At 46.9% G+C, this 26,411-nt stretch overlaps 10 protein-coding genes across 10 annotated transcripts in view; 2 read left to right on the top strand and 8 right to left on the bottom strand.

Annotated features, from left to right (window-relative positions):
• Window positions 1-42: 42 nt before the first annotated feature.
• P153DRAFT_376434 (uncharacterized protein) lies at window positions 43-912 on the bottom strand (the record flags this gene model as incomplete). Its single annotated transcript, XM_033669658.1, has 1 exon — window positions 43-912. One exon carries the CDS (start codon window positions 910-912, stop codon window positions 43-45), a length of 870 nt encoding a protein of 289 aa, XP_033523559.1.
• Window positions 913-1,775: 863 nt separating this feature from the next.
• P153DRAFT_291836 (geranylgeranyl pyrophosphate synthetase) lies at window positions 1,776-2,957 on the bottom strand (the record flags this gene model as incomplete). The annotated part of the gene is made up of 3 exons (XM_033663790.1): window positions 1,776-2,184; window positions 2,309-2,635; window positions 2,692-2,957. The coding sequence occupies 3 exons, from the start codon at window positions 2,955-2,957 to the stop codon at window positions 1,776-1,778; spliced, it is 1,002 nt and encodes a 333-aa protein (XP_033523560.1).
• Window positions 2,958-5,149: 2,192 nt separating this feature from the next.
• On the bottom strand, window positions 5,150-6,843 carry P153DRAFT_292234 (cytochrome P450; the record flags this gene model as incomplete). The annotated part of the gene is made up of 4 exons (XM_033663827.1): window positions 5,150-6,189; window positions 6,245-6,313; window positions 6,373-6,646; window positions 6,703-6,843. 4 exons carry the CDS (start codon window positions 6,841-6,843, stop codon window positions 5,150-5,152), a joined length of 1,524 nt encoding a protein of 507 aa, XP_033523561.1.
• A 653-nt stretch (window positions 6,844-7,496) lies between these two features.
• Window positions 7,497-9,244, bottom strand: P153DRAFT_376447 (Ent-kaurene oxidase; the record flags this gene model as incomplete). Its single annotated transcript, XM_033669661.1, has 5 exons — window positions 7,497-7,957; window positions 8,006-8,611; window positions 8,662-8,947; window positions 9,005-9,162; window positions 9,229-9,244. The coding sequence occupies 5 exons, from the start codon at window positions 9,242-9,244 to the stop codon at window positions 7,497-7,499; spliced, it is 1,527 nt and encodes a 508-aa protein (XP_033523562.1).
• Window positions 9,245-10,024: 780 nt separating this feature from the next.
• Window positions 10,025-13,138, bottom strand: P153DRAFT_292436 (Ent-kaur-16-ene synthase; the record flags this gene model as incomplete). Its single annotated transcript, XM_033663835.1, has 5 exons — window positions 10,025-10,806; window positions 10,906-11,761; window positions 11,814-12,103; window positions 12,153-12,273; window positions 12,323-13,138. The coding sequence occupies 5 exons, from the start codon at window positions 13,136-13,138 to the stop codon at window positions 10,025-10,027; spliced, it is 2,865 nt and encodes a 954-aa protein (XP_033523563.1).
• A 703-nt stretch (window positions 13,139-13,841) lies between these two features.
• P153DRAFT_423525 (GA14-synthase) lies at window positions 13,842-15,584 on the top strand (the record flags this gene model as incomplete). Its single annotated transcript, XM_033672434.1, has 4 exons — window positions 13,842-14,201; window positions 14,270-14,441; window positions 14,500-15,105; window positions 15,163-15,584. The coding sequence occupies 4 exons, from the start codon at window positions 13,842-13,844 to the stop codon at window positions 15,582-15,584; spliced, it is 1,560 nt and encodes a 519-aa protein (XP_033523564.1).
• A 645-nt stretch (window positions 15,585-16,229) lies between these two features.
• On the bottom strand, window positions 16,230-20,281 carry P153DRAFT_376440 (uncharacterized protein; the record flags this gene model as incomplete). Its single annotated transcript, XM_033669659.1, has 17 exons — window positions 16,230-16,445; window positions 16,497-16,966; window positions 17,032-17,143; window positions 17,192-17,586; window positions 17,643-17,778; window positions 17,827-17,872; window positions 17,924-17,953; window positions 18,004-18,066; window positions 18,199-18,270; window positions 18,329-18,448; window positions 18,511-18,570; window positions 18,604-18,629; window positions 18,672-18,877; window positions 18,920-19,019; window positions 19,071-19,304; window positions 19,418-19,777; window positions 19,838-20,281. 17 exons carry the CDS (start codon window positions 20,279-20,281, stop codon window positions 16,230-16,232), a joined length of 3,090 nt encoding a protein of 1,029 aa, XP_033523565.1.
• A 1,911-nt stretch (window positions 20,282-22,192) lies between these two features.
• P153DRAFT_357620 (uncharacterized protein) lies at window positions 22,193-23,053 on the bottom strand (the record flags this gene model as incomplete). The annotated part of the gene is made up of 1 exon (XM_033666745.1): window positions 22,193-23,053. One exon carries the CDS (start codon window positions 23,051-23,053, stop codon window positions 22,193-22,195), a length of 861 nt encoding a protein of 286 aa, XP_033523566.1.
• Window positions 23,054-23,960: 907 nt separating this feature from the next.
• Window positions 23,961-25,318, top strand: P153DRAFT_386361 (uncharacterized protein; the record flags this gene model as incomplete). The annotated part of the gene is made up of 5 exons (XM_033670520.1): window positions 23,961-24,104; window positions 24,157-24,193; window positions 24,241-24,491; window positions 24,541-24,755; window positions 24,805-25,318. The coding sequence occupies 5 exons, from the start codon at window positions 23,961-23,963 to the stop codon at window positions 25,316-25,318; spliced, it is 1,161 nt and encodes a 386-aa protein (XP_033523567.1).
• A 523-nt stretch (window positions 25,319-25,841) lies between these two features.
• The window catches only part of P153DRAFT_317851 (uncharacterized protein), a 3,959-nt gene continuing 3,389 nt past the window's right edge, over window positions 25,842-26,411 (bottom strand). The window contains exon 4 of the mRNA XM_033665034.1: window positions 25,842-26,411. Within this exon, the coding sequence (XP_033523568.1) occupies window positions 25,994-26,411 (418 nt within the window). The 3' untranslated portion in view covers window positions 25,842-25,993.

The raw sequence follows: 26,411 nt of genomic DNA on the forward strand, positions 1-26,411 counted from the left end.
ATTCCATCCCCTGATGTGCTACAATCAGATACGTAAATCGACTTATATGTAGTCTAGCTCATGTTCCTCCGCTGCAAACCGGAACGTGCAGCCTTGAACGACACACCTCCTGCCCAGGCTTTCGTTCAATGTGATGTCTACCCTTACCACTTCGTACTTTGCCGTCTCGTACATGCACAGGATGTCTTCCTGCTCTTGTGACAGAACTTCGTAGGCCCATCCACCTACTTGCGATCCTGGACTGTTGACCAAAGCATGATATTTCCCGCCCCAAGTCCGGAGTTTTCCTCCGCGTATCAGAGCAGGAACCAGCACTGGTATGGTTCCAGGCGGCGAGCAAAACAACTCGGCCAGAAACGAAGAATTTGCTAAGGTACCGTAGAAGAAGTACCACACAGGGTACTGGTTCTGGGTTGGAAAGAAGCCGGAGCACACGGTGCTTTGAGGCCGACGATGGGGTAGTGATGTATCCAATCCAAGAGTTGGGTACGCGGAAATTGGCGACAGAGCCTTGCATGCCTTATTTATGGGAGCAAAGACTGGCGAAAGAGTGGGATATGTCTTGGCAAGCCAGTCCTTGATCTTGGGGACATCAAGCTCGTTGACTTGGCAGAATTGCGCGACGCCGTTTTCACACTCTCCATGGACCATTCTGGGTTGTGAGGGAAGGATGGCAGCACAAGCGAGTATTGCAGGAGTAACAGGACTGCTGATCTTGAAAAGATAGTCCATGCTACAGGATTTGCGTTTCACCTTAGTCGTTGACGTCTGACTATGTTTGGTGGATCGAAGAAGGTCCTTCATGTCGGAGGACAATGTTGGTGCGGGTGTCGTATCAAGCGGCGCGATTTCGTCATTTAGTTCGCAGAATGCGTCCATAGCCTCTGGTTCCAGATCGTCGAAATAATCCATATTGATTGTTGCTAATGATCACACCTCTGCTAGTGATTCAAAGTCAATCAGAGAGTTGATAGGTTATTTATAAGGACCGCATACAATGCCTTGAACTGATATAAACGTTAACCATGGAACTACGATGGGTTTATATGCCCCACAGATATGTTGGGGTGACTGTCCCCAAGAAGCATTATGTAATGTATAGTTAGTGTACCGTCCAAATCAAGTCTTCCCCTCAAAACAACTTTCATTGTTTAAAGAACACTAAAGATTCTTATAGCATATAGAAAGCCTGTATTACCGACGGCAGTTATCAGGCCTCCGCAAGCTTTGATGTTCGCATTATTAGGCCAGGCCAATGACGCTTACAATTTTGTTACAGCTGCTATAGAGAACTATGTGCCGACGTAGCTGCCTCTCAATGTTCTATAACAACACAGGTCTTATTAGCCTTTGCACCCGCTAGTGGCAGACGTAGAGACACCAAGGCTTCCCGTTTAAAGGTACCGGCGGACCAGCATATCTTGTCAAGTTGGAGGTCATCTTTCATTCATATTATTAAGGGTCTGTCTTGATAAGCTCGGGCAATTATGAAGTTTCACAATGACCAAAAGACATAAACATGCAAAAGAAAATTGAGTCTTCTTGCCAATATCATGCACGTTCTTGCCAAAGTTTATGAGTCGACTCACCAGATACAGGTCGTAATAAACAAATGTACTAATCGTGACCCTGGAAACGAATGCTCCGTGGATTCTACACAAATAGTGTCATGAAAGTTATAGTTATTAGAGTTTGTCAATCATGCCTTCAAATGCAGCATATTTGAAATTAGATCGAAACAATGACTCCTCGTTCAACTTGGGACTATATATGTATCATCTAACACTCAAGTTCTTAAGCAGTTTCCTGACTGCATTAGCGCCCTCTCCTACGCAACTTTCTTGCCCTAGTTGCGACTCAATATCGTCTATCAAATGCTCAGCCTTTTCCTTCAAGCCCTTGATCACGTCTTCACTGTACTTGAGACTACCCACACTCTCGATGTATCCCAACGCGTATTTCTTCACCTCCTGATCTGTTGTTCGTAGCCTCAGGATATTGATGAGTACATGATTTGAAGGGTCTGCCCGTATCGCATGTATCATGGGGAATGAAAACTTGCCCTCTGTTAGGTCTTCGCAGAAGCCTTTCAATGCACTGTAGTCTCCAGTAGAAGATAGATTGAGATAGTCGTCCAGAATCTGAAACATCTGTCCAATGGTTGTGACGAGAGGTGAACAGTCTCTAGTCGTGTGTCAGTAGATGACTACCCAAATACAGAAATCGACGTTAGATATTTGTTGGGGAAGCTTCAAGCAAACTCAGTCGAGCCATGGGGGAATTTTGCGGAGAGTACCACAATACGTACATTGGTATCTGGCTTTGCGCTTGCATGAGTCTCACGGCTAAACGGAACAGACCACCCGTCTTGTAGTCCACCATCTCCATGTATTCACACTCGCTAGGACAGATCAGGCTGTCTCTCCAGTATAGGTCTAGCCCTTGTCCTCTGTGCAAATTAAGAAGTTCTGACGTGAATATTTTCAACAGCTCGGGGTTGTCCAACGATGCCAGCTCAGATAGTGCTCTGAAGTAGACATAATTCGCAGAATTGATCGTTTGAGCAATACCGAAGATGCTATTTGCAACTGGAATGCCACGTCGGAGAACTGAGAAATCTTCCACATCGTCGACTCTACACAAGGTGTTATTAGTATCTTGAATCCTTATAATATCCTGTGCTGTACATACAGTAGTGACGCATTGTGTAGCATCTTGATCACTCCAATGATGACCTCCAGGCTCTTGCCAGGGACATTCAACCACATGTTAAAGGCAGAGATGAACTGGCTTCTGAGATCCTTCCCAGGCTGGTTCGCGATGTATTCGTAAGGTCCTAGTAGAATCTGTTCTTTATCTTCTGTCCATTGTGATTGATCGGTAGTACTTTGAGTAAGCGGGGTATTTGAAGGCGTCGAAGGCTGAGCTCCTGCTTCACGATCATCATCGGTTTCCATATGGTAGATAGCAAGTAACTCATTCGCATCGGACGAATTTGCAGAATGCGTTCCTTGCTGGAAGGCGATGTGTTCTGCCTCTTTGTGACTACTCTTCGTCTGATCGATTATGTTGTTGATCTGTACGACCTTCTCAGTCTCACACCGACGCGTATGTTTTCTGATGTGAACATAGTCGCCTGAATTTGTTCGGGTGGGAACACAATGAGTGGTAGTGGATGGACGAGAGCCGGGACACATAGTTGACATCATTCCACAGATGAGAAGCCGGTTTTGTCAATTTTCGTGTGGCAGAACCGTGACAGTGGTGGCTGTGGCGAAAGAAACAAGGAAGTTAACGTTGGTCGTAGTAAGACAGCTCGAGAATGACAAGATGATCGAGGTTATTTGCCTTCTTTAGATGATTGCCAGTAAATATTCCATGAACTAGATCCCTCTTATACAACTTGTGCGTAAATACGACCAGGCCATTTGCTTACCCCAAGGGTAAGACCGATCGATGCGCCTGATGTAATACACACTTGTACACTGATGGTTTCATACCCAGCATATGGAATACCACCGAAGATGATCTTACTTTTCAAAACGTCAAATATTACTTGACGATGCTTTCTCCAAGCTTGTGTTGCCGGGAGGTGATCGGCAATCAGTAACTCCTTCTCACGACAAAGACAGGGGAGTTGTGCGCGATTTTGAACGGTTATTGAAGCTATTACCCATGATTCTCACTCCAGATGAACCTCCATGCAAGCTTATCCCCCTGACTGTCTGATTACCGTTACATGCTGCCGATTAAGGCAAGCAAAGACAAACCCGTATCAGCTACAGATCTACCCTATTTCAGCTTCATGAATTGTCAGCAACTGAGGGGTAGATAAGGTTACTGCCAGCTGATGCTCGGGTAATTGGCCGTAGATGTATCGGCCGATATAGACGCGTCATTTGAGATGCCAAGAGCATCACGCTTGACGTTTTACACTGGGTTCCAGCTTGCTGATACCCATCACTAGCTTGAAGAGAGCCTCTGATTAATGAGTAGTCGGCCCTGTTAGCTGATATCGACTGGTAATAGAGAATAAGATGATCTCACTTAATGGGTTGTTCCTTCAAGCCGTCTTTACTCCAGAACAACGCGTGTATGATCTTCTATGGTATCCGGCAAAAGTAATGTGCATGGCCAATGCATCGCTCGGATATCACCGATCTGCTTACTACCGCGGGAAGAGACCCGCGCAGGATGTAGTTGGGTCAATTTCATGTCTTAGTGTGTGTTATCAACCCTGCCAGTCATGGGGCCACTGTCTCCACTGTACACTACTGTTGCGGGATACCACAGTAACCAACATGATCATAAGCTGAAAACATCTTATTGATGTTGAACTGACTCGCATGTGATTTGCATATCAATCTGCCCGACTGACACTACATTTTGGGGAATAAAAGGACATGTTCATTTCAAAAGCATTAAGCTTCGTCAGCAGTTGGATTTCTGGTCTGAACTTCCAAACGTGAAGCGTTTTTATGAGTGCAAATAGAAACCAGGGAAATCAAATGACATTGCAAAGTCCAGTGTTTCCTCTTGAGATACGAGAGGGAATCAGGGTGTAACACTAATCTAAAGCAAGCAGACTCGGTATTGTTTGAGTAGGGTTGTTTAGATGGCAATCTTTATGGCTAGTGTCGCGTACTCAACGTCCTTCCGGTAGTCAGGCTAACAGAGAGGATTCAATCCATAACAGTGTTGATCACTTATGTGAACTTATATAATAAGCTTGACAAGGACATGTGAGTAATATTGATCTACTACGAAGTTTTGTCTAGTGACCACTTTGCATACGACCGTGCTTGACGTCACTATATTGAGAGTCTAACTGACCGATTGGCTCGGAAAGTATAGCCTGTGCTGCGTAGAGTCGACGCGTAGCACGTAATATAGTTGATGTCATTTCCCGCGTAAATGATCAATTTGACAGATAGTCAACATGCAACTGACATGGTTCACGGGTAAAATATGTCATGGTACACTAGAGTAAGCATACTTCGATTGTCTTGTCTGTTCTGAATTCAAGGGACGATCGGACACTCAAATTAGAGCCCAAGGCTAACGAGTGTTTTGTTTACGAGAGTGAATTGTCTTGCCATACATTGCTATTGTAGATTGTTCGTAGAGTTGTACTTGAAATCCCCAAAACTCAATATTCATCAATAGGACACTCAGTATCTGTCCGTCTTTTCACCATGATATTAACCTTGCCGCTCGCCTTCTCAATCATACCTTTCAATTCTGTATGTTGACCTGCTTCATCGACCAATTTCCAATCATACTTAACAATGATGTGTGCCAATGCGACTTTGATCTCGTTCGCAGCAAAAAACCGTCCAGGACATGAATGCTCTCCATGCCCAAACCCCATGTGTTCGACAGAGGTCGAAACCAGCTGAGCCGAGTTTTCATTGCCAGCCTGTTGCCGCAAATTGAAGAAACGATAAGCGTCGTACGCGTCGGGGGACGGATACAAATCTGGAGATCTGTGTAATGTGAGAACATTCAGTCTCTCACCTTTCTTGAGTACTAAGCCGTTCGATAAATAGACATCTGAGGTAGCGTAGCGGCGCATGGATGTGATGCTTCCAGGCTTGAGACGTTGAGATTCTTTGATCGCGGAGTCGAGAAGTTTCATGTTGTACAATGCCTTTTTCGTCCAGCCGTCTTTGCGTAGAACATCAACGATTTCTTCTCGTATTCTTGGAATGTAATCGGGATGTTTCGCAAGATCGATCATACACATCTCCAAGAGATCATACGTCGTATGAATGGCCAATAGCGATAGCGTCAACTGGAATGTGGCTGGGTCATACTTGGATTCTTTGACCTGGGCTTCGGTTTCCGCCCATTGCAAAACATCATCAAATTGCGGGATAGGTGTGCGATCGTCGATAGCAGTCTGTTTGAGCTTTTGACGGTACTCGATGTATGGCCGTGTCAGGCGACGTGCGTTACGTAGCTCAGATCGAAGTGCAATACATGATGGCATGAACCAGTGGGCGACTGGTCGAAGGATCCAAGGAACCTTGCGTAACTCGGAACCAGCTGTGAAAAACAAAGACGCGTAGTTTTTGACAATGGACAGCCATTTCTCGTTTTGGTGTAGCTGATCACCAAAATAAATACGTGACGAGAGACGGGCAATAATATCAAGAACAGCTAGTTTGAGATTGACTTCATGCCATTCTATTCAGCCTCGTTAGTTACCATTGTATCGTAATTAGGTACATTTTAGTCTCACCGGATGAGCTACCAAGGTTCAGGACTAATGATCCTTCGGTAACCTCAGCAAGTGGTCGAATGACCGCTGCTACATCCTAGAAGTTAGCAATTGAACATGTGATTGGTAGGGAACTGCGCTACACCTACAAAGATGTCTAGTCAGGTATTTTCTTGCTACAATCTGAATGAGACTATGGGGATGTGAGATCAATTTGACTGTCTCAAATCCTGGGATGTTTGCATGACCATCATAGTAGATAGCTTTGGTAAAGCTTAGATGTGGATCATTTCGGATCTCTTGAGCGTACTTCGGCGTCAGCATGAGTACCTTACCCCAGTCTGTGATGAGTCTGAATGGTTTATTGGGGTAAAGCTTTTGTCCTTCCTCAACGAGATCCTTGCTGGCATGGATAAATTTCCACTAACAATGTGATGAGTGAAGTTCGCTGTTACTGCAAGTACTCTGTAGTCACTTACCTTTGCCTTTAACGAGAACAACGAAAGGAAGCCAGGTTCATTGACCAATGGCAAAGAACCGACAGAGCTATCATCGTCGCCTTTGGTCTGCAAGATACAAGCCAATGCGATAAAGGAGGCTAGAACTGCTGCGAGTACCATGAGGGTTGATTGGTTGTTTGAAAGAAGAATAAAAAGCCATGGCCATTCAATTGTGCTCATGATATTCACCATTGTGGGAAAGGCTTTCTCGATTTGCGGGGGGATTGAACGAGAACAATAAATCTGGGTTTTCATTGAGTGTCTCTAAGTAAGAAGAGTATTCTTGGGGAAACTGGAAAAGATAAGGGGGGAAGCCAGTCTTAAGCTTAACGCGCGCTGATCCAATCTGTCGTCACGTATCGTTTTGAAAACATGCAATCAGGACATATGAAACAGTGCCACCATTCTTTCAACGATTAACCTGGTGCTTGGATCGGCAATACCACAAGCGGATAAGCTCTATGACGTGATCAAAATCGACGTATCACGCTTCTAGCATTTGGAGGCAAGGATGACGAAGGCCTGGCAGGCTACGCTTGTGTTCCTTGAGCCTGTACAGATATCCATAAGGATTGAGAACATGATGTGTCAACCCATGTTTGTCGTAGTCTGGCTAGGCTATATCACTCTACTCCCCCAAAAGGTGGTAAATCACTAAGTACTCTAGATCAAAACACTCGCGTAAAACATCTCAATTCCGATTCCAATTCCAATCTATTCCATGCAAGCGACCTCAATCAGCCTCCTTGATAAGGGGTCTAGCCAATACAATCTCAAAGCAGCCCTCTCACTACCTCATCCGCTATCTCCCTCTGCTTGATCATCACTCTGGCTGCCGGATCAGGGTACATATCCGTGTCGATAGTGAAATTTTTCGGCCTCTCTTGACCGTCAGGGAACTTCCAATCATACCTGAGTAGAATATGTGCTAAGATCATTTTCATCTCATTCGATGTGTAGAATCTGCCAGGACAGGCATGCTTTCCATACCCGAACGCCATATTACTTGAATCCGCCATCGCGAAAAGAAACTTCTGAGCGTTTTCGGGATGGTTTGTATCCTCACGTAACCTCGAATAGCGGAATGGATCGAATTCTGATGGTGGTGCAGGACCCGGAACGTGTCTAGTGTCATGGAGCATGTGGTATGAAGGGACCGCAATGCGAGTGCCAGGACATAAAACAGTGCCATTGGAGAGCGTGACTGATTGGTGTAGTATGCGGTTGAACGTTACTATTCGAGTTTAGTTGATCATCTACAGGTGTGCTTATGAGAACATACCCAAGAATATAGGGTTGAATCGCTGGGATTCTTTGAGGAGACTGTCCAACTTCCGAAAGCGATTCAGGGTTGTCTTCTGCCATTCTCCATCTTTCCGAAGGATTGCAGTTACCTCACTCCTGATTGGCTCTATGTAATCTGGGTGTGCAATCAAGTCGTAAAGTGCTTGAGTCATGGTCAAAGCGGTCGTATGAATTGATGATAGGCTCAAGATTAACATCCTTTGCGCGAGATTCTCCGGAGCCCGCTCATCGCCAACCGCCATGTCCATCATCCATTGGAGGATATCTCTATGCTTTTCGTTTTTGGCTTGCTGTTCTGTTGAAGCGGCTCTTCGGGATATAACGATGTCTCCAATAATGCGTCGAGCTGTTGCAACGTTCTTGCGTAGTCCTCGGTAAGGTGGAAACATTGGTGCAATGAAGGGCCGTGTTAGTTTTGGAAACATGCGTAGGAACATTCCTGTCACGAAAAGGTTCTCGGTATATTCCGCCGTGGTCGTCAGCCATTCCTCGTTTCGCGATTGATCCGTGCCGAGAAAAATGCGAGCGGAGATGCGGGCAACTATGCGTGCAACTATGGGCACAATGTCGGTAGTCACCCAATCTGTTTTGAACTCAGTATGTACGATATCTCCCACGTATTTCAACACATACCTTGACATTGCGGTATTTCTGCGAGAATGCTAAAGTCGAGCTCAGTCTTCATGACTGGTGCCAAAGAGGCCAAGGTCGGAGTCAATCTTTGCTGGAGCACACGGTTCTGCAAGTCGCTATGCAAGAAGACCAACCCACATGTCAAATTACCCACGAAATCGTCTATGAAAGGTTCAACCGAGCTCTCGACGTCACGAGAACTTGCTCGTAGTTCGTCAATGTTTTTGTTGGAGAGAATCAGGACGTCTGTACCGATCCGACGTATCTTGAACATGGAATCTTTGAACTACCAATCCCGTTAACTTCAACTGGATATTTCCAGCGTCGTTCCATTGGAACTGACCTGGTTGTAGCCATCCTGTAAGATTGATCGGCTTCCACGAATGAAACGTAGCCTGACAAGCCAAGCAGGCTCAAAGATAGAGCGATGGCCGACTATGGGAGCCCGCACCCCATACAACCTGACGTTAATGACCTCGAGAGATGTATGCAAAATCGCGACTGTAAGACAAAAAATAATAATAGCAAGGTATGGAGCGTAAAAGTCGTCGTAGACACTGAGCGTACTTATCGCCATGGCCATTGTATGAATTGCCAATGTTAGAGTTCAAGCGAGAAGGTAGAAGTTTTGGACATTATTCAATGCTTTGGACATAGTATATATATCCTTCTTGCGAGAGGCCTCCTCCACCTGTCGCCGATACTTTGATCAACCATGTAAACATAGTTTGGTATACAACCAGATGAGCTACTAATACACTCTACAATGTAATCTCGTCCAGAAAACATCTCGAGAACTACCGGCCTAAGAGACGTCATAAGGGCATGGGTTCTAAAAAGCCTTCCCTGTTTTACAATCCAAGACAACACGAAAGGCCCGAACACACATTCTTGATTCACACCAACAAAGGTATCATCTGGCTTAGTTCTGTTATCATATCATAATGACATGTTTCAAAATATCAGCATCTGTTAGAGACTACCCCTTTATCAAAAGTTTCTTACCAAGAATTCTGTGTATCGCCTTGATAATGCTCTTGATTAGCACTGTGCTCATTAGAGCACACCGAGAGTTGGGTTCTAATCATAGGATACTACTATGCGTCTATCGGTAATACACCCTGATACGTCGATACATGCGAAATAGGTGAGCATAAAGACACATCGTATTGAAGAGTGCTGTGAAACTCCTACCTTGTGGAATAGTGCACATATCAGTTACTTTCAACTATCAACCACTACGTAATCGAAAAAGATTCCTGAAACTTTAGCGGTTCACTACTTAACACCAACAACAACAATGTTCCTATGGAACTTGACAAAGACCCATGTACGTCACCATGAGCTCAAGGATATTCCCTTGTCATTCCATATCTCCCTCCGGCGTTTGATCTTGCCGCACAGTGCTAGACAAATCGCGCACAAGATAGAGCTGATCATAAAAGTCCGTCACATCGGCGAAATATCGCACAACCTTCACCTTCCTTTTGTTAAACTGGCCAATTGAATTGGCTTGTTTTGCGGATTGCGTGGCCGCTAGCTCCAATTCTTGCAGAGTGTGAAACAGACAACGTCGCTCGTACTCAGCTAATTCGGCTAGGATTCGCTTTTTCTCCAACACGGAAGGAACGTTCACAAACTCAGGAAAGTCCACTGAATTCAGGTTGCCTTCTAACAGGTCGCGGTCGACAGAACCGAAGTCGTTGCACAGACGACACATGGTCGCCATGTGTCGTGCAACGGCCCGAACAAGGTAATTCTCTTTTACTGTAGGAAATACGTTCTTCCCATCCCCAATCAGTGCAGATAGGAGACAATGATTAAAGGCGAACGAATACGCGCAGGCAACATGATCCGCTGCAGTGGTCCGTACCCAATCGAAGAAGGGACGGCCCGAATCGTGCCAGCTCAGGCCATCGGACGACCGGCCCGGACGCATAATCCCTGCGTTGGATTCGATCTGTGTGGTATGAGCGTGCAGAAATGCCCTAAGTTCGTGCCGTAATGTGGCCTGGTCCTCCGGGCTCGCTTTCCGGATCTGCTTGTGTTCAAGCACATGGTTGACGAACCTTTGCAGCGAGACCTTGACAATATCGCGATCCTTAGATATGTCATTTCGGATGGGACTATGGGTAAAATGTATGTCTCCCGGTTCACCTATCTCATTCCGCTTGAGTAAGCCGTTTTGTAAAGTGGTATCAACCACGATACTACTCCGTTCTTCTTTCTTGTCTGTCGTAGCACGTGTAACAACATTTCTATCGATAATGTCGTCGATCAGCTCGTGCAGCTGTACAGTATCGTGGGCAAATGCCGGAGCTGCAATCGCCTCGATGAACTCGTCCGTTTGATAGCCAAGCATCGACAGGATCATCATGTCAAACAATAGGGACGTGGCCACGTATGTACGCGAGCGATTGTTACAACCGATCCATGTGAAAGGTATAATGTCGAGGTAGCTGTCCCTGCTGATGCCCATGTGATCACGATCGTACACTTTGAGTCGCTCTGCACGTAAGAGCGGGGCGAATAACATAGATTCGACGAATGACGCTCGAAGCTCCCAGAAGGGCATCGATGAGAAGAGTTTTGTCTGGCTGACGGTGTTGAGATAGCCGTTCATACGTTTCGAAAGTTGGGGTGATTCAAGGCTGTGTCCAACGCTTAACGCGGTTTCACCAATAGGATCCAAGCCAACTTTGACAGCTGCGAGCCAGTACGCCTCTGCTACAAATGTGGCTCGGTAGGCAGTTTTTGAAGTCCAATTTTGGTCAGGCGACGTCCAGTGATTGGATTGCAAGAAGGTGCTACCTCGGCGAATAGCAGATGTCAGTACCGATTGCAGATCTTTGAAAAGTAAGAGCCTCGCTGCTTCACCCAGAGTCAAGATAGCGTATGAAGTCTCCTCTGGTTGGCCGTTCCAGGAACCATCAAGGTTCTGTCCCAATATGGTGCGAAGGCAAGCTTGGAAGATACAAATCGACACTCTCGAGAGCAGCTCCGGGTGAAACACGTCACTGAAAGCCCCATGCTCAGTATGCCAGATGAGATCAATAAATCCCTGCACTAGTAGCATTGTTGGATAGAGGTGGCTCAGATGCTATAACTGTTAGCTCATCGTCGGAGTGATAGAAACTTTGGGGTCGACTCACCCACTTATCCTTGATCAAGCCATCACAGTCCCACCAAGACTGGCACAAGAAGCTAACGACCTTCTTGATTTGGGGTAGAAATTGGTCTCTGTCCGCTCGTTGCAAAAGAGCAAGCAATACGTGGCAATTGGAGGTGAAGCTTGGATCTCGTTCGGCACCAAACGTTCGGAAATGATTTTCAGCTTCGAAGATTGCAACCATGGGAGCAGGGCTCACGCCTTCATCCATATCAAGTAGGCTTAATGTCAACAAGCCCTTTGCAGTGTCATCGACATCCACCGCACGAGGAGCTAGGTTGAATGAGTTTCATAACCATCAGATTACCCGCCGGTGGCTTACCAAAACCGATAACTCCTTGGTCTGCTTCGAAGCCCTCAAGAATTATCTTTCCAATTCCAAAGAGCTCACTGCATTCGATGTCTGCTCGACGAAAGGCACCGCGCAGCAGGGTAGCAATGATCTACCAAACAATTAGAAATTGACATCTCAATGACAGAACTTGAACTTACCCAGTTGAATTCGAAATATGCTGTCGAATGTGTACCAGGTATACCGCCGTGGCCGTTGCCGGACCCTAAATTGACTACATGGTCAAGATACGCTTCAGCTTCATCATCCCATACAGAAGCATGCATCAGGTAAGCTGCAGTAGAAGAAGGAGATGCCAACATAGAGCCTCTAAAAAGGTGGTGACCAATCTTGTCGAAGTCTACTTTGGAAATGAAGGCCTCCAAACTGTGAACGGTAGACGACGGACGTGTGCGGTAGAGTGACTCGGGATCGAAGCGAGCAAGTTTGGCTTTGTTCATATCCATGAGCATCTGCTTTCCCTGAAATTCGAAAACCAGATTGCTATCCTCAGATTCGAGGTAGATGAGCAAGGCTGGGGCAATGATCTCAACACCGATATGGTTCGTCGTCAAAATATCGTCCCAAGCCGCAAGTTGTATCCGCAGCGATTGTACCGCTCGGGCGATGCGTAGTCGAATATCTTCAGGCGACTCATCGTGCAATTGCAAAGGCTCTTTGAGATGGCGAAAGAGAGCAAGTAGCGCAGCGGCAGTGTCAAGAATGCCAACAGTCTTGGTTTTCGGGTGCCTACCCCAGCTCCCGTCATCAGCTTGCCATTTCAGAAGATACTGGAAGCTCTCTGGAAAGAGCCATTGTTTTTCACCATCCACAGCTTTCGAAATCATAGCAACCCACGCAGTATCGTAAATTTGGGTGCTCGTCGTGCTAAAGCCGTACACAGGGTGGTGGATTTTGAACGCTCGTTGGATAAGGGAACGTGCCCCCTCTGTCAGAGTTTCAACTTTGTTCGACATTTTGGTTATGCTCCCAAGTTTGTACTTAGAATAAAGGCAATGAAAAGGTAGAAATTATGCAGAGATTTTCACTGCTTAGTTGCCAAACTCTTATACACAATTTAGTGATACACCTCTGCCTTCTTCGTCGAATCCCATAATGGTCCAACTGTAATGATAGGTTCGGCTTTTCTGTTGCCACATGACCTGGAAGCACATGCTACTGGGGCTACGTGACATCACATGAAAATTTGACTTGGATCTACAATCTCTAGGGATTGTATGTTTCACTTGTATTTACCCGAGTACATCCTATCTCTACCTCATGTGCGTCGCATTATAACATGGTAGAGTTTGACAAGGTCAACTGCCGATATGTAGGAAATCTGAGTAACAGACAAGGGGTATCAAGATTTTGAGCGACAGCAATCGTACTATATCGGGTCCAGCTGTACTAAACCTGGGTATAATCGTCATGCCACTAACTAACACTAATGCAACTTTTCCTACAACATCTTTCTCACCTATTCGGTCCTTTGATGTGATGTCATATTTATGTGTACAATCAGCTCTGCTGTCCCTAGAGAACTGCCGAATCTGCCTTGGCAACAAACAGATACTTGACAATTCCCCTTTAAACAGCCCTCTAAAGCAGCCACCCGATCAAACGTTTCAAAGAAACGAAAGTCCTCAGTACCACTTGTCTCCTCACTGAAGCAGAAAGATGTTTTTCAACATTAGTTATGCTGATAGTACATGCAATGACTCACAACCTCCTCAAACATCTCTTTTCTCCACTATATTAGCCACCTGCCTCATTATCATCGTCTACCTTGTCCTATACATTGAGCCGCCGAACCTCGACCTTGTGAACGGAAAAGGCGCATTTGAACTTACGGATGTTCGCGTGAAAAAGGACTTTGTTCGAAATGCATACAAAATCATCACCGACAGATTGAATAGCGTCCCCGGCAAGCCGTTCCGAGTGATAGCAGATATTGGCGAAGTTACAATCCTGCCTCCCGAGTACGCACACGAGATACGTAACGATGTGAACTTTAGCTTCACGAAAGCCGCCTTCCAGGTACGTTGTGCTTCAATCAAGCGATTTTGAGTGAATCAACTTGAAGAGAAATTGACGTAGTACTATAGTGGTTCTATTCCCACCTTCCCGGTATGGAGGGATTTCGAGCGGGAACAAACGAATCGCACATCATGAAATTGGTAGCACGACATCAGTTGACTCACCAACTGATGCGTGTGACCAAAGCTGTATCTGATGAATGTGTCGCAGCGCTGCAAGACATCTATACAGAACACGAGGGTAGATATCCCTCACTATCTATCGGCAGAACTATTATAAGCTAAACATCCATAAACAGACTGGCACGAGCTTGTCATGCGAGAAGCAAACCTCCAAGTGATGGCCCGCGTGACTTCCCGAATTTTTCTCGGTGAAGAGCTCTGCCGCGACCCTGCTTGGCTTCGGATCACATCAACTTACTCTGTCGTTGCATTTCGGGCAGTCGAAGAGCTTAGGCTTTGGCCTTCGTGGCTTCGTCCCGTGGTACAGTGGTTCCTCCCACACTGTACTGCCGCACGTGCTTTGGTTCAAGAAGCCCGCAATGTCATTGATCCAGTACTCGTCAAGCGACGAATAGAGAAGGCTGATGCTATTGCAAGAGGAGAGAATGCAGAGTTCAACGATGCGATTAGCTGGTTGGAAGATCTAGCGCAGGAGAAGTCAATCGAGTACGACCCAGCTTGTGCACAGCTATCGCTCTCGACTGCCGCACTGCACAGCTCCACCGACTTCTTCACCCAAGTCACACTTGACATTGCGAAGGACTCCGCTCTCATCGAAGCCCTTCGTACAGAGATTGTCTCTGTGCTTGGGAAAGAGACCTGGAACAAGAGTTCCCTGTACAATCTCAAGTTGATGGACAGCGTGCTCAAAGAAAGTCAACGTTTGAAGCCCATTGCTGTTGGTATACTGCCCTCTCACGTCAATACCTGATTCCAATATCCTGCTGACTTAATGAAAGCAAGCATGCGTCGCTACACGGAGAAGGACGTCACTCTCTCTGATGGCGTCAAAATCCCTAAGAATAGCCTAACCCTGGTTTCAGCTCATCGCCACTGGGACGCTAGTCATTACGAGAATCCGAACGTATTCGATGGGTATCGATTCTTACGAATGCGGCAGAAACCCGGACTCGAGAACAAAGCTCAGCTCGTCAGTGTAACCCCAGACCACATGGGATTTGGATATGGGCTACACGCGTGTCCGGGGCGTTTCTTCGCATCTGAGGAGATCAAGATCGCGCTAGCGCATATGTTGATGAATTATGACCTCAAGATTGTGGAAGGCTGTGACTTAGAGCCTAGGCGATTTGGATTCAGCCTGCTATCGAACCCGACCGCAAAGCTCGCTGTAAGAAAACGTAAGGAAGGCCTGGTGCTTTAGGATATTCATACTCGGTATCGTATCCGTTCGCTATTTTACTGTACCTTGGGTCTTTCCACCTAGAACTATCGTTGACTTGAATAGTTCCTCTCAATCGTTACTGTTCGAGACTGTTCTCTTTTCCTTTTTGTACCAGGGGCAGGTAGGATATGGGTGATGTAAGGAGGGGTTGGCTAGGAGAGAGTGGGCGGTATATATTGCAAATTGTATTTGAGTTGGGATGATAGAAATGATAAAACATGAAAAGAGTCGCGGATTAATTGACTTTTCAGAGTGGAGGTGACGCCGACATGGTTGCTTTGTTCAATCTCACTGTGAACCAGCGTTAACAGTCAGACATATTGGCATGGCTCATCAACAAAATCCGGATTGTACAACTAGAACAACAAGACGTGTTGCAGTTTTTTGATACTCTGTAAAGATTTCTTCTCGTAAGATGCCTCTGGACTGTGCAGGAGTTATTGTATCCGCGACTAAAGAGTATTAAGGAATGAATCATTGAGGATAGGAAAAGATCTACAGAGGCCACAGCCTGTGGAACGCTGTTTTAGAAAGCTTGAAATAAGCAGTGTAAGCTTTAACGGTGTATCTGCGAAAAAGTGAGCAAGGTAGTTAGTCTGAAAGTATTCGAACTTACGAAGTATATTACAGCATGGCTCGGAGTGTCTTCTGTATACACGCCAATAACTCTGGTATTCGAAATGGTTTGGAAATCACGTTGTCCATTCCAGCCTTCATCGCGATTTCAACCTGTTCTGATCGAACATTTGCTGTAACTGCTATGACTGGTACATGGCCATGTACGACACCTTGCTGCTGTAGCTCGCGAATGCGCCTCACGCAAGTCAAGCCGTCCATTACCTGTGTTGTGGTCAGCATTCCTCATACAGTAAAAACTCTGAAGCCAGGTACCGGCATCTCCCAGTCCATCAGTATGAGAGAAAGTCTATCAGCGCGCGGTTCATCCGTGATGCAGTAGGTCGTCGTACGCAAATGATCGAGAGCTTCGCCGCCGTGATTCGCGACTGCGACATTGATGCCAACGTTCCGAAGTTGTTTCGCTAACACGCGTTGATTAACAATGTTATCTTCGACGATGAGGACGTAGAGGTCCGAGGCGGCGACTTCGGTATTGACCAACTGAGCTGGTGACTGGTCCCCGTCGTTGCGCGACTGGCTGGAAAGGAAGGACTCTTGAGTGCGAATGCTAAGGTCAACCGCATCGTTGCTGCATTCTTCCTGTTGCTGTGAGACGGTGGCATCGCGGCTTCTCACGTAAAACGCAAAGGTGCTGCCGACACCGGCTTTCGACGCGAACCCGATCGCACCGCCATGCATCTCGGTGAGTCGCCTTGAGATGAAAAGACCGAGACCAGAACCACCTAGTACATGCAGTGAGAATCAGGAACTCACGAGACACCAAAGCCAGGAAAGTATTCGTCCTTACCGTAATCGATGTGTGTGCGTGGTGATGCTTGCGAAAAACGTGCGAACAATAGATCGCGTTCAGGGTCGCTCAAACCTCGACCAGTATCCTGCACTGCGAAGATGACATATACCTACCACAGTTAGCAATAGAGCTCTGTGTATGTTGTGTGTCTACCTACATTTCCTCCTTTGTCCCAATCTGTCTGTAGACTCAACGCCTCTGTGGCTTCCGATGTGCGGATGAACTCCACGTGGTCTTGTGCGTGTTGCAGCGGCCGTTCATGGGCGATACCGAGAATGACGGTAATATGTCGCTTCTCCTCGAGACGAGTAAATTTAATCGCGTTCGTTAAGAGGTTGATCAATATCTGCAATACCCGAGTTGGGTCGAGTGAAACAGTTTTAACGTTGAGTTTCTTGCAGGAATCCTCGAAACGAAGCTCCAACACTACGCCAGCTGCTCGGGCCTCACTTTCAAACATCTTAACGGCATCTCTCGCAACGGACTCCAATTGCACATCCACTGGAGTCATAACAAAGAGCCCGGAATCCAGTTTGGACATAGTGAGCACATCTGCAGCGCTCAGAATTTAGTCAGAGCGCGGCCTGCTGGCATCAACATTCACTCACCGTCTACGATGGTCTTCATGTGCTTGGAGCATTGCACAATGATCTCAGCAGCATCAATGGTAGATTCCGAAATGCTCTGGTTAATCCGATGATGATTTGTGACGCTCCCCAAAGCTTTGTGGGTGCTTATAATGCTCTTATAGGGTCAATACAAAGATCAGTTCATCTCAATTGGCGTGCTTACATCAGCACACTGTACGATAGCTGAGAGAGGATTGCGCATCTCATGGCTACACTGCTGGTCAGACCGTCGCAAAAGTTTGATGTACAAGCCAACGTACGAAGTAGTGTCGATGAAACTCTCCAACTGGCTGAGAATATGTCAGACTCCAGCAAGTCGCCCAGCGATATATAAACATACCGTTTGGACTCCTGAGCATTCAGAGCATGGGCAGCTTGCACCTGCTCACCCAATTTTTGTTGACTGTTCATGAAAGTGAGCACAACGTCAAAATATGTTCGCGCCTATGCGTACCTGATATCTGTGAAGCAGCCAATCATTGCCTCAACTTCACCGTCACTCTTCATGTCAGGGAAGATAGAACACAATACCCACACAGGCTGTTCATGCGGTTGTGAATCACCAAGACTTTGTATAGAAGTACGCTTCAAGCGCGCTTCGAATGACCTTGCAAGTTGACGTCAACTCTCCATCGTACGACGCCAGGAGACCACCTATAACGTACTGATGCTGCTTCGTGTCGATGAGTGCCTGAAACTTAGCTTTACCAATAGGGATATACTCGTCATCTACAAGTATGTCCCAGGCCACATCGAGTTCAAGACTTCGGTCATTCGTACCTAGTCTTCGAAGGTGGGCATAGTTAGTATATATTTCAAATGGTATTTCTGTCGGAGTCTTTCTTACATGCTATACCAAGCTTTATTTCGGTACGAATACACGCTATTTAAACCTAGGATAAAGATCCTAATGTTAGCACCCTTAGCAAAACGTTAGAACTTATGTACACTTTGCTGAACTTCTTTCTAAGTGTTAAGAAGCTGCTCTTGCAGCTTACGTCGTATAACCTCAACGTTTGCGATAGCACTCTCCCTACGCCTGATATTATCCTTGTGAAGAAGAATTGATGTTAACAAAGTTAAAAGCATACAACTAACTATAGAAATAAAGTGGCTATAGTTACTGTTGTAGGGCCTGCAGGGGTTCAGGCCGACGACCATGAATCCAAGGATGTTGTCTTTTAACGAAGTTGGGTTAAGTAGGCATATTACAGCTGCTCAGCAAGGGTCTCTAAACCTACGCCAGGGAACATTACAGAGTAATTTAGCAGCCGCTAAGTCCTTGTTAAACGAGACTGTTATTGGTTCACGTGCAGCTATGGCCTGTCGAAAGTACGGCGTAAAGCTATAGTCCTTCTAAAGATCGAGACGAGCTGGCCCCGCAGGTGAATCTTTAGGTAGGCTAACAGAGCCTTGCAGCATGCACTGCTGGTGTTCTCCCAACATGCGTGTAGCACTGAAATTTAAGTTGTTCAAACCATACTTAACAGAATAGAGTAGAATAAATAGCATATCTTTGTTGTTGCGTGAGAACACTTCCGTGGCCAGAGCCCAGTACAAATTAATGTCCCGTGCTCGTGGGGCTTCTTCGCTGAGCTGTAGGAGTGTTTGAGATTGCCTTCGTGAAATAACCTCTTTAGTCTGTGCTCTGGTTAGTGACTGCTGACTCTTAGAATGTTTTTATCTAAGCAGATTTCCTTATAATACAGTGTTTGTTCAGCCGACGGAAGTATAAAATCCAGAAGGCTATGGACGCTTATAGTTTCTGTTAAGGGCACGTAGTGTCCCACTGCAGCACCGTCTGCATCCAGGATTGGGATAAATTTTAGGTTAATGTACATCTCCTCCTTGATGTCCTCGCGGGCTAAATGAATAGCTAGATCTGTTTGCTCGACAGTCTTACTGTTAAGGTTCCGAACTATAATTGGCTTGTAATATTTAGACCAAAGTGTACCTAACGCGACTCGAGCACTAAGACCTATACAGGGATGGAGGTTTCTGAGGAATTTGACATAACTCTTATTGTAAACCATTGTGAGATCCGAACTATAGAACACAACTGCTAGCTGTAGGTCCTGCATCACAATATTCGCAATGCTGCGAAGCCTTAAAGACTATGTGCTTAATGGTCCTAGCGGAGTTTGTGACCAATTGATACCTTATGCCAAGGCGACGTGTAGTGACATCCTCGCACCAGAGAGTCTGCCAGTCCAGTTAAATGTTGCGATACTTGACTGCAAAATGCTGTTGGTAAGGATAGCGTTGTTTGATTTTGCTTTTACCTTAAGTTCTAAGGTCTCTGTCGGCGCTCCGTATACGACTATCCACTGGCTTGTAAGCAGGAACTTCGTCCATCTGTAGCCAAAACAGGTACATGACTTGGCAGTTTCTCCCTCTGTAACGATCCAGGTTTGGAATTCTGAGCGAAGTGGTCGTCGCTCCTCCGTAATAACAGTGACGTTTTCGCTCTTGATGCTCCTCAAGACTTGTCCGCCATTGACACTAGCCAGGGCCTGGTTCCAGTAGGCCAGTGAGGTTGAGATATCGCAGCTGTTAAAGGATTTTATCCCATCGAGAAGGAATGTCGGCCGGGGATCGTGTTCCAGCAAATCCAGCATGCCAATCGCATGTATATTTTGTGCGTCACCTGCGTTTCGGGCGACAGGAGGAATCGATGAACGGTCCATCCTCACGAGCAGATTGTAGTTCCACTAAAAACCTCCCTCCTCTTATATTAGCCGCATAAGGAACGGCATTGTTGTTTGTACCGTTGACGTGGAATCTCGAGGTCGCGAGAATAGAGGTGGCGCGGCAGTGCAAAAGTGGGTCTAGTCCATCGAAGGTCTAGGCCTGGCTAGCGATTGCGGTATGCACGCGTCACGTTTGTATGACGTCACTTATTCCAGTGAGCAGTTGGGCCATACCGAAGATCCGCATACCGAAAGCGACCCGACATGAGCGTAAACCCGCAAGAAGAGTGCCGATGAGAAGAATGTACATCTATTCCGTGTGTACCCGACATCAATGTCCAATCAGCTGCACTCGAGCAATCTAGTAAGGAGCTGGTAGTGTTTCTCTTGCAAGATAGTGTCGTCTTCTTTGTGTACGTCAGCGGTGTAGTATGAGGTGATTCAGACACTGAAATGGATGTGGAACGTTGAATTTCGGTGTTCGTCGTTCGTGGACATGTACTTTGGAAGTGAGCATATGTATGTCCGAAGGCAAGAGCAGTAATCGGTCAAGCCGATAAGTAAGTTGCGCGCGCCGTGATAAGTTGAAGATAGTATTTTGTACGATATTTTGGTATGACATGAATAAACCTATAGTTCTAACGAGTTGCGTCAGATGGGAACACATTGATACCTACTGTACCTTTCTATATGGCAGCTGCCTCACCTTAACATGATATTACCACTGGAGGGAGTTACCCTGAAGATTTGGGTTCATTGGGTGTACACAAAGTCGCCACTTTCGATTTACTCTGAGTAGCAGATGAGTGACTAGATACTGACCGATCATTTTACGAAACAGGAACTGTATTGCACGTACTAGTCTCGACTAAAAACCCAGTAGGTTCGGGTGTGACAATACTTCTTAACTACGTGATAGCAACGTGAATAGCTATTTTCTTCACAGAACATTGTTCAGTTAGTCCAACTGCGATACATTGACCACACATGATGGCGACCAAGACGTCGGATTGGCCATAGCTACCTAAACTCCAATAAGTGTGAACCGAGAGTAAACACTTACAATATCAGGCCACTAATGCAGCAGTCGGGTTCATGATCCTAGGTAATGCACCCTTCGTGTGGTAGAAACAAGGACTGAAAGGAGTAGGAGGATTTGGGAACGATTGTTAGATACCCTGGAAGTCAGCGGCAAAATACTGGGATTCAATGATATGAAAGACTACAAATATGCCTTCGTATATAGCAAGCTCAACTAATCTGGTTCGATATATAAAAGAAGGGGAAATCTCAATAAACATTTCAACGAGAAACATGCATGTTTGAGGTTACAGCCCAAGGTCAATTTGTATTTCTGCTACCCACAGCAATCTAGTTTGCAATGACAGCACGCACCCATCAAGCACCAAACAAGGAGTGACAAAAGCCCTATCGCTATTAAACCGTATGCTCAAGTGTATTTGTCGAAGCAGGTATATACAGTCACGAGCCGCGCACCGAGCTATCGGTCGATCGGCATTTTGGTCGCGACAGTATTTATATGCTTTACGAAGAGCAGATCTTGACGAGTCGATAGGTCGTGCGAGGGTGTTGCAATGAGGGTTAGCTGTGAAAGAAATGGCGGTCGTGAAACTTCCTCATCGAGCTTGGTCTCACGGCTGATTTATGAATACCATGAAGCAAATGCAGCCCAATGTCTACCAAATATAACTCTAGGACAACAAACAGTAATAACGGCTATGTGCTTAGTGCGTCAGCGTTCGTCGTCTGGATACCCGTAATGAGACGGGTTTGGTATTTGAGAAATGGGATAGTCTAATGCATTTATTCGTCAGAGTTCTAACAAAATTGATGAAGATAGAGGGCGGCCTGAAAACGAGCGTCAGAGGCAAGATAATACCCTGGGGGTACAAAGGGCATATCAGGGGCCGTTTGAAGTGGAGTTACATAGTCTGGCATCATCCCCGCGGTTGCAGGTTCTGGGTTGTGTGAGTGGTGTTCATATGGGTTCGCTATTGGTGTTCCTGGATATATGTCTCTTCGATCTGTTGTAGTTTGTACATCTTCTGGTGCCGTTCTTGAGCCATCTATTTCTGGACTGGGGGACTTGCGCGCAGATGATCGTTCCTGACTCCACTTTTGTGAATCAAGCTTCAGATCTTGGATCATTGCTCTTGTGAGTGTATGACACGCTTTGATCCAGTATCCAGGTTGATGGCTATAATCTCGAATTTCCATACCAGATTTCACGGAAGCGCCTGGGCCTGGATATCGTTCAATGTCGGCAGCGATCACTACCCTCGAAATACCATCCGCTGGTACAAACCACTCAAATTGTGTTTTGGCACTGCGCTTTTTCAGAACATGCGTTTGCAACACATCGAACTGCGAACCAATCGTTGCACTCAACGTCTCTTTATCTTCATACTCCAAATTGTCTTGATCACCGCTCAAACTACCATTGCTTCCTTCTCCAGCTTCCGAAGAGTTACTCTGGGCCGAGACCTCCTGCTTGCTACCCATGTCAACGCCCGTCAAGCCGTGTGCATAGTCCATTGTACCATCCTCTATGCCTTGAAGATCAAGTGGAAGGGCAAATAACGCAAGATGTTCCTGATGGCGACCAATGTGCTTTTGCAAGACTCGTAGTGTCATGTGCTCATTGCACAGGGGGAACGTAGCTTGTTCGCATGGACCCATACTCTTTGCTGAAGACCGCTGTGGAGCTGAGGGCACTTCCGGAGAAGATGAACGGCTTGTTGAAGAGCTATACGACGAGGCTGGCGGCAAGTATGCCGATGCAGTTAAGCGCTGTATCCGCTGCGACTTCGGCCAGCGTACAACCAAGCTCGATGATGAACACTTCCAAAAGGTTGTGTATCAGGAAGTAGGTGTGCAGCTTGAGGAGAACTATAAATTCCTTTATCAAGGTCAACAGCTATCTTCGATGTGAGGAAGGCGTTAGTACGCCATCAAACCCGCTTATACAGCTCAAAACGTGTGCGTATTGAATGTATCTGGTGCCAGGCTACAGCAGAGAACATGACGTCTGGCTTCTCCTATCTCACGAGGATTCAGTGCTGAAGACTTGACAGATGCGACATTGGATCAGGAATCTGTAATGTATTTGCCATCATTCGAAGCTCACTCACCCCTACCGCATATTTTTGTTACAGCCCATGTTGGAACACAATGACGGTGCCACGTCTGCCATAGTCCTCGCCGTATACCGTGCTACAAGCTCTCGCTTTCACTCTAAAGATAAGAGAAACCTGTGCGTACTTTCCCCATGCCCAGGCTTCAACCGCAAGTTAGAAAATAGCGCAACCGGGTTGTGTGCGCGGCCCATGTAGCCACTACCTTGTGCACGTCATGGTGGTGAAGTGAGGAAAGAAGGTGCGGAGAGAGCCTGACCTACTTTCACCTTCATCATGAACCAGTCACCTCCGATCCCGCCGCTACGCCAACTACAAAGCTTTCATGATTGCCTCCGCCTCCCTCTTGGTCCCTGACCTCTAAGATCAACCTAAATCTTCGTCGCTCCCAAGCCTGACATCGCATCCCTTGCTTGTCCTGGATCGCGACTTCCTCTTTTGCCTTTCGCAACATGTCGTCACGACAACCTCAATTTCTTGCCTGGACGGCTACGACGTATCTGCTCGCGCTGATAGCTTTCATTCTTCGTTTCGCGGCGCGACGCTTGAAACCTCGCCCACTTGTACTGGACGATTACCTCGCATGCGCTGCCTTCGTGAGCCACTTTCCTTGCAATTGGTCGACGCCATGTTTCTAACAACTCTCAGATATGTGCGACTGGGTTTACGGCTGTCAATTGGGCTAGTAAGGACTCACCAACGTGCGAAAAGATGATTTGCTAACCTGCGCAGAACTATCCCTTGGAATTGGCAAGCGCTTCGACGACATTCACATCCCAAACAAACAAGACCGTGTCCACCATGACTATGCGCTTACGCTCTTCATCGACTCGTGGTTCTACACCTCCGCGATCTCGCTCTCGAAATGCGCCATCCTAGCGCTGTACTGGCGATTGTTCAGTGGAAAGCCCATAGTTCGTACGCCGGCCAGGGTCGCGATTTTGGTGCTCAGTGTCTGCGTTCTTCTGTGGACTACGGCTCGAGTGAGTGACCTGGATCTCCTAATATGCTCATCTTCTGACTCTCTTGCAGCTTATTGTTCTGCCTATACAGGGTATCCTTACTCCGAATGCGCGCACCGGACGATCGTCTCCATTCGACACGAATGTCATCCTCTTCGCGACGTCAACGCCGCATCTTCTGATAGAAGTCGCGCTTCTCCTCATACCTTTGCTTCACATACGCAAGCTTTGGCTTCCCATGTCATCGAAGATTGCCATCCTGTTAATGATGTCTTCGGGTTTGATGTAAGGATTGTTGATGAAGCTTGATCAATGCATCACTGACCAACTACAGAGTCTGCGTCGTCGCGATCATCCAGATCATCTATGCCTACCACCTGGACACAAAAACCGACGAGATTTGGTGGGAGTGCTCTCAGCAGCTCATGCTAGCCGTGATGGAAGTCAACCTCGCTCATTTCTCAACCTCTCTACCCCTACTAGGCCCGTTCCGCGACAAGGTGATCCGGCGCTTCAAGGGCACTCAACACAAGATGGGATCTCCCCTCAGTCCTCCAAAATCTCCTCTGCTACCCTGCAACACATCAAGTCACTGCTCTAGCCAAGCCGATACACTACCCGGACTGCAGTGCGCGACTTCCGATATCAAGGATACGAAGATGAAGATCCTGGTCCGTACAACCACCTACACGGTCGTCAGCCGCCAGAGCGAGACCAACCTGCGGAACGACGAACTGGCTGTACAGGCTTCGAGCGATCCCCACGGCCGCCCAGGAGACTGTGTTGTGGGTTCATTCGCACGAGCCAGCGCTTCACGAGTATCTTCCCCGATTGGCGATCGCGTGTGAGTTGGTAGCTTGCGAGACTGCAAAACCCTTTCAATATCTTTCTTAGTCATATGGCGGTTCTAATGGTGACGTCCTAATATGTGCAGAGAAACAATCATGTTTTCAATTTGGTTTATTTACTCACCTTTCGGATTTTATCTTCTTCACGCACAACATTCGCTATTTGCAACAGTAGTTGTCTTGAGAATGGCGCGCATATAGTGTCCGGGAAGTGTATCTAAGAGCATGTCGCTTCCACTATAGCGAGGCTGGATATCGTTGGGACACTGCTATCTGGAAAAATGATATTTGTCAACCTGTGTGTTCGAGCTACGTTTCTGGTCGCATCATTAGTGACCTCCTCTCATATTGACGCCCCGAACGTATCTCCACCAAAGTCCAAACCTACCACGACCCATATCTTCCACTAGCATTCTCCCGACTGCCGCAAACCCGGCAAGTATATTTGTATACATGTGTTTGGTCACGGGTAAGAAGGGTAAGGTGAGGTGAGGTGAATGGAGAGAAATGCAGTATTCCATGCGCTAGTACAAAACGGTATAAGACAATGCTACGCCACGCTATGCAACCCCCAACCCAAAACACCCTCCCAAACCCCCAAAAACAAAGAAAGATTCCCCACAATGCAAAACGCTCCCACCATCTCCACGCCCCAAAACCACCAACAGCCCTCTCCTACCGCGCCCCAAACACCCTCCTAATATCCGCAAACTTCACCGGCTTAACAAGATAAAGATCCACCCCCGCCTCCCCCGCATCCCTCTGATCCTGCGCGCTCGCCAGTCCCGTCAGTGCAACAATCTGACTTCTCTGCAACCCCATCTTCCCCTCAAACGCGCGAATCCCCCTCGTACTAGTCAACCCATCCATAACCGGCATACTAAGATCCATGAGCACGTAATCGAACGGCCTAGTCGGGGGCGAGGTGACTAGGGCTTCGCGCTTGAAAATATCCAGCGCGTCGAGGCCGTTTGAGGCTTGTTCGTAGCGGAGGGATTGGCGCTGGGCGAAGACGACGAGGAGTTTTAAGTTGATTGCGTTGTCGTCTACGAGGAGGACGCGGGGGGGGAAGTATTCTGTCTGGGAGGTGGGG

Source organism: Dothidotthia symphoricarpi (assembly GCF_010015815.1).
Source record: "Dothidotthia symphoricarpi CBS 119687 unplaced genomic scaffold P153scaffold_11, whole genome shotgun sequence".
NCBI classification, from domain to species: Eukaryota; Fungi; Ascomycota; class Dothideomycetes; order Pleosporales; family Dothidotthiaceae; genus Dothidotthia; species Dothidotthia symphoricarpi.